The sequence below is a fragment of the Nuphar pumila genome, chromosome 7 (genome assembly GCF_984573655.1).
Source record: "Nuphar pumila chromosome 7, dmNupPumi1.hap1.1, whole genome shotgun sequence".
Classification (NCBI taxonomy): domain Eukaryota; kingdom Viridiplantae; phylum Streptophyta; class Magnoliopsida; order Nymphaeales; family Nymphaeaceae; genus Nuphar; species Nuphar pumila.
In genome coordinates this window covers 121556355-121569504 of record NC_143255.1, presented here as the reverse complement: position 1 = coordinate 121569504, position 13150 = coordinate 121556355, and the positions used below count along the sequence as shown (strand labels likewise).

General features: G+C 40.8%; 1 protein-coding gene across 1 annotated transcript in view; it reads left to right on the top strand.

Moving 5' to 3' along the window:
- Positions 1 to 13150, top strand: part of LOC149833240 (aspartic proteinase 39-like) — a 70885-nt gene that overhangs the window by 49841 nt on the left and 7894 nt on the right. Inside the window, exons 8-9 of the mRNA XM_090012765.1 lie at positions 9696 to 9771; positions 10586 to 10657. Of these exons, the coding sequence (XP_089868891.1) occupies positions 9696 to 9771; positions 10586 to 10657 (148 nt within the window). The remainder of the gene's footprint in view (positions 1 to 9695; positions 9772 to 10585; positions 10658 to 13150) is intronic.

The following is a 13150-nucleotide window of genomic DNA, read 5'->3' as shown; positions in this document are numbered from 1 at the left end:
AGCTTAGGCCTGAATTTGAGAAAACAAAATTGACTCTTCTTCATAGAGGAGGTGTGCCATCCATAGTCGAAACTCTTGAAGAATTGAATATGGAAGAGAATAGATTAAAGAAGTCATCCGCTTCAAAAGATGAAGAAATCGTTCTTGCTATGTCCAAGCCCGGTAATCACACTAGGAGTTATAAGCCTTTTCATTTTGTGAAGAATGAGAATGGGAGAAATCCCAACAACTATGAAAGAAACGATAAAAGAGGAGATCATGAATACAAAAAAGGTGGCAAAATCATATGCTATCATTGCTATGAACCGGGACACATCAAGCCTGTTTGTCCCAAAAGAAAGAAAGAAGATCACCGTGATGATAAGAGAGTTGCTTCGGTAGAAAGGAATGATATAGACGACTCCAAATTTATTTGCTCAATTAATGGAGGCGCTACAACCAATGTTCAAAGGTCAAGCTTCTTCCTTCTCGGGGGCGGCCGTATCCACAACTGGTGACCCTGGTAAGACTTCTTGGATCTTAGATTCCGGTGCCTCGTTTCACATGACTCCAAATGAGTCAATATTATCCGAATGTCATTCTAACTCAAATAATTCTTATGTTTCAACTGCCGACGGAACATCTTTAAAAATCAAAAGTTTTTGAACTTTTCAAAAACAACCAAACTTTCACGTACCAAGTATTAGACTTGTGCCAAAACTAAATTTAAATCTTTTATCAGTTTCACAAATTACGGATTATGGTTGCAAAGTTTTATTTTATTCTAACGATTGTTTAATACAGGATCTTCAGTCCAGAAAGCCGATTGGGCAAGGCCATAGAAGAGGACATCTCTATGTAATGGATAGTCTTGAGTTATCAAAACAATCATTTTGTAATTTTGTGGAAAAGAAAGATATCGAAAATTGGCACAAAAGACTAGGATATCCTAGTGCGACCAAATTACATTTGTTTCCATTTCTTACTAGTTATAAGGAAAAGAATTTGGTTTGTAAAGATTGCATTCTTGGCAAAATGAACGCTTTGCCCTTTGAACAAAAACATTTTATACCAAAAAATCCTTTTAAGTTAATACATTCGGATGTGTGGAGACCGACTCCAGTTATATCCAAAGGTGGGGCATCATACTATGTTGTGTTTGTGGATGACTATTGTAACGCCCCAAAATCGTGGACTTGAAACCTTTTATGAAAAAGGTTGAAAGCTTTGAAATGAATCATTTATTAGAGTTTAAAACAGAAGTTCAGCGGAAGATCAAGTTCAAAACAACAAGTCCCTAGACCTTGGGCACATTACAACCAAAAACAGATTCCCCCTTACAAACCGATTTGCAGTTCAAATATATATTTTATTGAAACGAAAAGAAGAACCACATTTTGGTAATACAGTTTTAGAAATGCAGAGTTATAATCAGGAGAGATGCTTTCAAGAAAACCTCATACCACATCTATCAAAAGAGTCCCCAGGAGTGCAACGTCAGGAAAGGGCATTGCCTTGAATGCATCGCGTTATCGTGCCATCGCAAGCTGTCTCATCCTGTTCACCACCTGCCCATGAAATGGGTCAGTTTCACAACAGATTAGTAGGGGTGCAAAGGACAAGAAAGAGCAAAAGCTGCAATAAGTAAGATAAACGCTAGCTAAAGCAGGAACAAGCAAGACTAGCAAATCTAATCAAAACATGCTATAGAGTAAGCAAGGCTCTAGTAAAGCAAACAACTACACACAAGAGCAGGAAGGATCAAAGTGCTAAACAAACAACTATAGCAATCCCACAGATATAATAGGTGAAGAGTAACTAACTCTATTCACCAGTCAAGCAAGGCAATTGCGTAAGACAGGTATTCATAACAACACTCGTAATACATATACAAGTACCATTATATAGTTCAGTCTATCGACCCGTAGCTATGATAGGTAAACATGTAGCAGTTATATCACAACATGCAACAACTAGCATAATGTTAGTATTATAAGTAATTGACTAGTATGAGAAGCTAGTCATTACTTAGCAGAACTGCGCAAGCAGTTTAACCAACAAGGGTAATGCCTCGACAGGCGTACCCAGCTCAACGAGTAGCATACCGAACTACCGAGCTAACAAGCAAGCAAGCAACGCACGTCACAACATGCATATCTCATGATCATGTATATAAGTTATATCTTGTCTCATTACTGAACAGGCCGTTGTGGGTACGCACAAGGCAAAACGTAGAAACAGCCGAGATCGATTCGGGGGTCCATTATGCTATGTATTTTATTATACCCCGAATGAGTGACTGAGTCCGCTTCCTAAGGGGACGGTCTGTGACCAAGAGAGTAAATCCCCAAAGGCAAACAAAGGCCCAATGGATGCACATCCGTACTTCTGCAGAAGTGGCCCAAAGGATTTCCCCTAACCTCCGATGACTGGGAAGGTCGGATCTTTGCCCGAGATTGCCATATATGACTGTCCATCGGAGTTTTGTACCATCCATCCTCTCTCTTGATGAACCGTCCCGAATGAGCACGACGGAGGGTTTCTTAACCGCCGTCCCATTCTCATGCTCTGGTCTTTCAACCCAATCGAGCATCTTGCCTATGAAGGCGCATGATTATTATTTAGGTAAGTTATACGCGCCATTGCGCGTTCGAGGCAAGCACATAATTCACATCTTACTCACCGCAATACGCATCGTACCTATTCAAATGTATAGTCACGATGAAAGGGGGTCAATCTCCAGTGAGGATAGAAACATCACTCTTGTGATATCAAACACATGCCATTGCATGTTCGAGGCAGACATAGACCTTTCATCCTACTCATCGTAGTACGCAACGTACCTGTTCAAAAGTACAACCACGATGAGAGGGGTGTGGATCTCTCGCAGGAAATCCCAATGCTTCTACTTTATAGAAGCCCACAATGCACTCATTCCAGTTCCAACTGATCGTGCTCGGATCCTATAGACAATCGCGAGCAATCTGCCTATTATGCGAAAACAATATAACATGATTAGCTTAATGTGTCAATACACGTTTAGAGGTTTCTATAGACCTCTCGTCCTGCTCTTCGTAGTTCAAGCATATCGTACGTGACTAAGGGTACAACTACAAGAGAAGGAACATGGATCCTTGGTAAGAGATCCAACAATACCTTTGCAAAGGAAGGAAGGCGCTACAATCTTGATTGAACCAGAAAGCCTAGAAACTAGGTCTCGCATCAGATGTGAGGTAACGCCGATCTAGTGATGGTGCAAGTACCTCGCTATGATCCCCGCCCTATTCGTGCACAGGATCCTAAACAAGGTTATCTAAGTCGTATCGAATAGGCGAACTGAGGTTGTAACACATCTATCCCAAATGCATCGATTTGAGAGATCTGACCGCTATCACTTTACAAGCTATACATCCTAAAAAGTAGGTTTGCACCTGAGACGATGTCTTTGGAGAACCGAAGTGCACAAGTGTGTGTCGTGGCTTGTAAGACAAATGTAACGATATATATTATACACTCGAAGCTGCACTCAAGGAGTGCAAGCTGACAAGGGACAAACCCGTGGCAAGACATGATGGGCGAAGCCGCACCGCGAGAGTAGCACGCTAAAGCTCCACACGAGGTATGAGATCATACCTCGATCATCGTAATGCACAAGCAGGCAACTACGCAAGCAACTCGTGAGGTATGAGATCCTATACTGACTACGCAAGTGTAAAGGACGACTCACGAGGCATGGGGTTGCACCTCGATAACGATAAGCGTAAGCAAGAAAGAAAGCATACGACAGAGATAAGAATATATGCACGAAGGGCAACTGCAAGGTAAGGACAAACATAAGCAAAGGGCAAGTGCAAGAGCAAGCACGACAGTACAAGAAAGTAAAGCACGAAGAATAAAGCGAGAAGCAAAGGCCATGGCGCATAAAGCGCGGGGCAACAAGTAATTGCAGGAAGTAAGGTGCAAAAACGAAAAGGAGGACCAAGCATCCTAGAGAACAAGGCAAACATAAGCAAGTAAATGCCAGGGCGCAAAGCGCGGGGCAACAGGAAAGTAAAGTGCGGAAAAGTAAAGAGAACAAGGATCGCGAAACCGCGTCCTTGAGTTAAAAGACATGGAATGTAAAGACAGGAATAGAAATCCTAGGCACATATAGCGCGACGGCGACAGAAAGGAAGTGCAGGAAAGTAAAGAGGACAAGGATCGCGAAACCGCGTCCTTGAAGGTAAAGACATACGTATATACATTATACGTATACATATATCGTCCTCTTTTAGTTATCTTTCTTATTTTAGCATTTATCAGTTCATTGTCCTTTCACGTAAGAATCCCCTACCTTAAGGGGTTGCGGGTCCTCGTACGCATGCATCGTAGGCAAAGAAGAGCTCGAGCCACAGAGGGCGAGTTGGATCCACCGTTCAACCTGGAGATCTTAGAACGTTAGCATAAGCCGTAAAATAAACGAGAAGCAACAAGTGCAGCAAGGTCTCTTGCCTGCAGGAGGCAGAGGCAGGAGCTTCTGCATCCTGCAGACAAGGGTGCCAGAGGCAGGGGCCTCAGCTCTGCTTGGCAACAGCAGCAGAGGCAGGGAGCAGGAGCTCCCTGTCTTCCAGGCACAAAGAAAGGCAGGGGAGGGAGCAAAGGCTCCCTGCCACAACTAGGCAGGGGGGGAAACACCCCTTGTCAGAACACGAGACAGGGGCGCAGCCCCCTGCCGGCAGCAAGAACAAGGAAAGGGGGCAAAGCCCCTTGCCGAAGAACAAACACCGAAATGCAGGGGGCAAGCCCCTGCCTGAAAACAGGAAAGCAGGGGGGCTTCGCCCCCTGCCGGCACAACGCAGGAGGCAGGGGGGCCTCGCCCCCTGCCGGCACAACGCAAGAGGCAGGGGGACATAACCCCCTGCCGAGGAGCAACAGATGGTGCAGGGGGCTCCGCCCCCTGCAGGGGAAACAATCAAAGGCAAGGGGCCCAACCCCCTACCGGCAAACAAAAGAAGGCAGGGGGGCAAAGCCCCCTGCCAAGAGGCAACATCAAGGCAGGGGGACCCCTCCCCCCCTACCGAGAACCAAACAAAAGAGCAGGGGGGCTCAGTCCTCCTGCTGACCTACTGCAAAAAGGCAGGGGGGGTAACCCCCTACCGACAAGAAGCGACAGGGGGCTCAGCCCCCCTGTCGACCAACAACAAAGAGGCAGGGGGGGGGGGTAACCCCCTGCCAAAACAAGAGGCGACAGGGGGCTCGGCCCCCCTGTCGACCAACATCAAAGAGGCAAAAAGGGGGGGGGGGGGTAACCCCCTGCCAAAACAAGAGGCGACAGGGGGCTCAGCCCCCCTGTCGACCAACAACAAACAGGGAGAGTGACAGGGGGCTCAGCCCCCCTGTCGACCTACCCTGCACAAAGGAGGAGAGGGGAGGTTTATACCTCCGAAGACCGCAGCGACCGGGGGAGGAGCTGAGTGGAAACGAGTGGCGAATCGCCGGCGCTCGGCGACTGCAGGAGGCTGGTGGCGACGCTAGCTGGCGGCGAAAGGGGAGTAGAGAGGGGCGACCGATGGCAAGGAACCCTCGCTCGAAGGGTGAGAGGCGAAGAGGAGACAACAAGGGGGAGGCGACGATCGCCGGCGGCTGCAGCACCTAGGACGGCGGCCGTGGCTGACGGCGAGTCGTCGGCAGACAGGGGGAGTGCTCGCACCTTTGGGAGGTCGCAGGGAGGATCGCCGGTCGGAGCTGCTCGCCGACGTCTCCGATCGCCGGTGGCAGCAAGAGGGAGACCGGAGCAGAGGAGAGAGAGAAGGGGCGAGGGTTTTGAACCCTCGCCCGAGACGCCTGCGTCTTTTTAAAAGACGCAGGTTCTCGAGAGTTCGAGAACCCGGGTCCGGGTTGAGCTCGGGTCCGGCCCGAATCCGGGCCCGACAAGCCCAGACCCCCGACACGTGTCCGACACGTGCAGGGCACGTGTCTGACACAAGTCTGACACTTTTTTTTCACGGTCTTTACAACTATAGTAGACATTCTTGAATCTTTTTTCTTAAGCAAAAATCAGAAGTATATGAATGCTTTAAATTTTTTTATTATTATGTAAAGACTCAATTCAAAACCAACATTCAAATTTTTAGATCTGATTCCGGGGGAGAATTTGTATCAAAAGAACTCAAATTTTTTTTGACCTAAATGTGATTATTCATCAAAAATCTTGCCCATACACTCCTCAACAAAATGGTCTAGCTAAAAGAAAGCATAGACATATTGTTGAAACCACTAGAACACTTCTTATATCAAGAAATGTTCCAAAAATATTTTGGGCCGAAGCCGCTCTTACGACAGTTTATTTGATAAATAGAATGCCTTCAAAAACTATTGAAAATATGTCTCCCATTGAAAAATTGTTTAAAATCTCCCCCGATTATAAAAGGTTGAGAATCTTTGGATGTAAATGTTTTGTTCTTACTCATAGAAATGACAAACTTTCTCCAAAAGCAATTCCTTGTGTCTTTCTAGGCTATGCTGAAAATCAAAAGGGATATAGATGCTATGACATGAAAAGAAACAAGTTATATGTTTCACGAAATATTATATTTTTGGAAAATGAAGATGGTTTTAACAAAGAAAAGATTCAAGAGAACTATGATTATTCGTTTCTTTTTTATCTTATCAATGAACATGATAGGTGTGAAGACATTTGTAATGAACATGAGAGTGAAAATGAAAACACTCATGATGTAAGTGAAAATATAGACAATGGTCTTGATAATATTGACCCACTTCATACTACCATACAAACATACACTCGACAGACCGAAGATCACCTACCATGTGCCTTAAAAAGATACTTACAAAATCAAGATGTAGATTCTGCTAGTATTAGAAAATCAATAAGAATTTTCAAGGCCCCTAGTAGATTTATATCTTATGATTCCTTTGAAGTAAGATACCGAGCATGTTTAATAGCTATACACTCATATACTGAACCATCATTCTATTATGAAGCCCAAAACGATCAAGAATGGATTCAAGCAATGAATGATGAATTAAAAGCTTTAGAAAAGGCAAAAACTTGGGAAATACAAACATTACCCAAAGGACGGAAAACTATAGGGTGTAGATGGGTTTACAAAATTAAAACTAAATGGGATGGGACATTGGAAAGATATAAAGCTCGATTAGTAGCTAAGGGATATAGTCAATAATATGGAATTGACTATGATATGATGAGACCTTTGCTCCAGTTGCTCGAATGACGACTGTCATAACTTTTATATCTATAGCATCAATTCAAAAATGACCTATCTTTCAAATGGATGTAAAAAATGCATTTCTGAATGGTAACTTAGATGAAGAGGTCTACATGGATCCTCCATCAGGTTTAAACTTGGCACATGGAAAAACTCTTAGCTTACGAAAAGCCTTGTATAGATTAAAACAAGCTTCCAAAGCTTGGTATGATAGATTTAGTAATCTAATGATTCAACTTCATTTTAAATCTTGTTTTACTGATACTGCATTTTTTGTTAAGTCTTCCAATGCAGGGATGATCATACTACTACTCTACGTGGATGCTATGATAATCACAGGAGGTGATAAGTAGAGAGTAAATCATATCAAATATGTGCTTAAAGACAATTTTGATATGACAAATCTTGGTTTTTAAAGATATTTTCTTGGTATTGAAGTGGCTTAGTCACCTCGTGGTTATTTTTTGTCACAAACTAAGTATGCAACAGAGATTATTGAGAGATCATGACTCTCAGATGAGAAATGGGTTGATACTCCAGAGGTTATAAATGCAAAAATGAAGAAGGATAATGGAGAACCTCTACAAGATCTAACCCCATACAGACAAATGATTGGAGCTTTGTCTTATCTTTTTATTACTTGTCCTGATATTTCCCATGTTATTCATCCAGTTATTCAATTTCAGCATGCTCTCACTACACTACATATGAGTGATGCAATGAGAATTATTAGATATATTAAGAACTCTATAAGTCATGGACTGTTTTTGTCATCCTCTTCCTCATTAGAAGTCATTGCATACTCAGATTCTGACTGGGGAGGGGATGTAAATGATAGACGTTCAAATACTGGTTTATGTATTTTTGTTGGTGACTCTCTAATTTCATGGCGATGCAAAAAACAATAGAAGGTGTCTCTCTCCTCAACTGAAGCTGAGTATTGTGCCATGACAACGACCACACCAGAGTTAGTGTGGCTCCGACAATTACTAGAGGACTTGGGAATCCACATCAAAGAACCCTCCAAATTATGCTGTGATAACAATAGTACTGTGTATATTGCAAGCAACCATATGTTCCATGAGAGGACAAAACATATTGAAATGGATTGTCACTATGTTCGTGAAGAATTTTTGTGAAAGACTATCACATTGCCCTATGTTTCATCAGAGTATCAACTAGCGGATTTCTTCACCAAAGCGCTTTTGTCACCTAGATTTCACTTCCTACTTGGCAAACTCTCGGTTGTTCCACCATGAGTTTGAGGGGGGTCTTAAGGTATATATATATATATATATATAAACCAAAATACCCATTAGGGGTATTTTGGTCTTTTCACCAAATAGACGTTAGCCCATTAGACATTTTATTGTTTTTTGTCTTTTTTGTTTTTTTATTTTATTTTTTGTGATGCAAAAGGGGCAGCCCATATGACTGTTGGAGCTGCCCCAACGGTCACAAATGTGACCGTTGGTTGTAGTCCCAATTCTCCCATTGTATTATAAATAGCTCTCATGGGGCCATGTATTTGCATAACTCTTTGAGAGTGCCTTTTATGCAATAACAATTTGTTAAGACCCTTGTGTGGGTGATTTCCTTGATTCAATCAAGTATTCTACTTGATTGAAAGTGTGTTCTTGCATGTGTATCGAATTCAATCCACTTCATTACAAAAGTGTGTTTTTGCATGTGTATCAGATTCAATCCACTTCATTACAACATCAACTATCTCATAAGAACAATGAAAAAGATTAAATATCTTGCAATTAAGAAAATACCACAAGTCTCATACTTTCATATTATATAAAAAAATTATGGCAATAGTTGCACTCGATTTTCAATCGGTTTCCACTCATTACTTGAGTGCCCCGTTGCCATGCTAGATCCTCTGATGCCATCTTTGTTGGAAGAGTGTGGAGCCTGATTTTACCTCGATATAAATCTCTAATTTTTGTAGATCACGGGGGTTTGTAGGGGCAACGCTCCATGAGGCATTTTTTAAGGGTAGCTTTGTAATTTTATTCATAGTAATTTTTTTTACCTTAACCCACTTCCTTGAGTGAAAAAAATGTTGGAAAAACATTTTTACTTTAGCAAACCGCAAAAGCCCTCTCCCTTGTGCACTGATCGGCTCCCAAATCGCACTCATGAGTCATAGGGTGCTTGAATACCTCTCTAATGACTTCTACACAAATGAGGGAGTCAGCCTTCAAGAGGTCTTTAAAACCCAAAACTGAAAAATTACGATTTGACCATTTTTAAAGAGCGTTGACCCTATTGTACGATACTGTACGATATGGGCATGTATTGTACAATACATACGATGCAGCTAGTATCGTATCGATATTCTAAATAGTTACGATACATACAACATTGGTTAAAACCTGTTGAAGCTTTAAGTTGATGTTATTACCTACTGTTATTTTGCTCTCTTTCTTGCAATTTCTAATAACATGTTTTGAATTGTTTATTAATATTCTTTTGCAGGATTTGGACTGGTGCATTGGTTTTCAAAATAGCGGGAGTCAAAGTAGAGAATCCAAAGGTCGGACTATATTGGGGGGTATGATTTGATAACCTTTTCCCCTTGCATAAAAAAGGAGATAATTCTTAGTTTTAAATTGCATGCCAATATTTGTTTTCTACTATTTGATTTCTTGATCTTGATATTTCTGCTTCATATTTTTGACTTCCTAGCCATGGTAAATGTATTTATGATATAACTTTTTATAAAGTGTCAAAATTTCTAACAAATTTAGTTTATATTGAACCTGACCAAGTTAGAACCCATCTCTTAGGCCACAGGTTAAATTTTTTGTCATAGTTTTTTGTTTTCATGGAAATCAAAGAGAGAGAGAGAGAGATTTGCCACCTCTGATCTATGTTAGACACAGCAAACCAGTAGTCATACCTGTGTTGACAAGGGTATGGGTGCTGGACACGGCACAGGTACATGCTGGGTCTAGTTGGGTCCAACCCCGACTCAACCCAACACGACCCAAAAACTTTTTTTTGTCATTTGACCTGGGTCAAACTCTACCCCCTTCGAGAGAGAGAGAGAGAGAGAGAGAGAGAGAGAGAGAGACCTGCCACCGTTTTTGCTTTTATTTTTATAAAACAATATATCAAACTGCCCCTCCCTTTTAAAAATATTTCCTCAACCCCCCCAATCTTTCCAAAATATCATCCTTTTAATTCTTATATATATATATATATATATATATATATATATATATATATATATATATATATATATATATATATAGCCGTGTCCCCGTACCCGCATATTTTGAAATCACCATGTTGTACCTTGTGTACTCTCACCAGTACCCATGTGATATAGCCTCTGATTATTTTATTTTATGTTGTGCATTCAGATTTGGTTTTGGCCAATAAGTTGGTGTTTTACGATCTTGAGAACCAAGCCATTGGATGGACTGATTATGATTGTGAGTAACATGCTTTATATATCATCATTACAATTTTTTATTTTTTTAGGCAATTATTCTTTTTCTTGTTAAATATAAACTATTACTTTAGCTTGTCAATCCTTCTATTTTACTTGTCAACCAAAAAAATTATTTCTTGAACTTTCTATTTAATTTTGTATCATTTGCTTGTTGGTTAATTCACATGTACAAATCTCTTTTCTTTTTTAAGCTTTTTTCCTGTCATCCTGCGCTATTTTAATCAATTATGTTTTATATAATTATTGCCTTGTGTAGTGCCTATAAAAAACTACTCTCTCTCTTGTGTGCATGTGTGTATATGGTAAATATTTGGTACTAACGAAGGTAAGGAACTATTGTCTAGAAATCACCTTTATTTCATATTTTTTAATTTTTTTAATATTTTTTGTATATCATACCTTATAGATGTGATTTACCATCTTTGTTTGGTAGGAAATGAGTTTTGAATCATGTGATTGTAACATATAAGCAACATTTTTTAGGGCTTCAAAAATCAACAGCCCACAATGTACCAAAATTTCACAACTCAAGAAATCATAGTTTCACATAGAAAAAACACAATCCAAGGTCCAATTCTTAATAAACACACCATGTTTAATGCATCTATGTAGTCAGATTGAGCCGATACACCTTGTATCTATGATTTCTAGCTCAATAGTTCCTTACCTTCATTAGTACCAAATATATATATATATATAATGGGTTAATATTTGGTGCCTTTGAAGGCACCAAATTATATAAAATTATTGAGCTGAAAATCATAGGTTCAAGCTTTATCAACTCATTCTGATCACATAGATGTGTTAAGAAAGGTTTGTTTGCTAAGGATCAAGCCTTGGATTGTGTTATTTCAACCCAAAAATATGATTTTTTGAGTCATGAAATTATAGTGCAGTGTAGACTGTTCATTTTTGAAGCCCTTAATAAACCTGCTTATGTGCCACAATCATATGATTCAAAATCCATTTCTCACTAAGCAAACATGGTAGATCACATCGATAAGATTTAATTTACAAAAAAAAAAAACTAAAGCCTATGATTTGCAGCTCAATAGTTCCATAGAATTTGGTGCTTTCAAATGCACCAATATTAACCATATATATATATATATATATATATAGCATTTGCTACTCGTGGGTAAGAAACCCTTAATTGGAACTCATAGGGGGAGGTTGTTTTGACCAGAGTTACCGAAAGCGCCTAGGGTAAAGGGGAAGCGCGAAACGTCGCGCTTCGGAAGCGCGAAACGTCGCGCTTCCGAAGCGTGAGGGGAAGCGTCCCCCTTTTTTGGGAAGCGCGCTTCCCTTTTATGGGAAGCACGTTTCCCTTTTATGGGAAATGCGCTTCCCATTTATGGGAAGCACGCTTCCCCCTCGCTTCCCCCGCGCTTCCCCATTTTTTCACTTCCCCCTCGCTTCCGGTTCGCTTCCTAGGTCGCTTCCGAGACGGTTCATAATTTTCTTCTAAGTGGTCCCACGCTTCCCCGCTTCCTACATTTTTTAAAGTGCCTCGCTTCCCGATCCCGCTTCCCGTATCGCTTCCCGCTTCCCGTATCGCTTCCCGCTTCCCGTATCGCTTCCCGCTCCCGCTTCCCGCTCCCGCTTCCTCAACTGGCAACTCTGGTTTTGACCAAATCTGACCTCATGGATGTCTTCAACATGGTCAAAATAGTGTGAATTGACCCTTCGATTATAATTTTTCAATGTAAAATATGTTTTTTTGAGGTTTGAAAATTTGTTATATTGTAGGCCATTGATTTTTCAATGTCCATTAAATCTGACATACATGTCAGAAAAACATGATCCGAAGGTCAATTTTTACTAAACTTAATATGTAAATACATCTGGAGGGTCAGATCTGCAAAAATACTGAAAAAATGAAAATGTTACATTTTTTCACTAGGTGGTCCCTTTCCCACGAGGGTAGAAAATATTATCCCTATATATATATATATATATATATATATAGAGAGAGAGAGAGAGAGAGAGAGAGAGAGAGAGAGAGAGAGAGACCTGAACCTCTACCGCTACCTATATGACGTAAGTTGTGATTGTCCTCATTTTGGGAAAAAGTAGGACATTTGACTTATAGTGCATTTCCTTTCTTACTTTATCCAAATAAGGAAATTGTGGGTCTGGTGAAACATTACTGAGATTCTCACATGCGTGAAGTTGGTTTAAAACAAATTCAGTCAAGTCAACGAGTTTTAGCATTGACTTGGCTGAGTCATGGCCAAAAAAAAACTCAAAAGTTTAAATTAAAGCACTGTTTACTTTTGAATGGGCAAAATGGTAAATTGAAGGCATAGCCTTCAATGCAACATTTAAGGCCCTTACCAAAAGTAGGATGTATAGAGTTGGGTGGATGGAAGGCCTATTTAAAATACACGTTAGACTGGCCTTCCACCCCTTCCTATTGATATGAGAGTATTTGTTTGCACATACCCATGACAAGAGTACTATCACCAAGGGA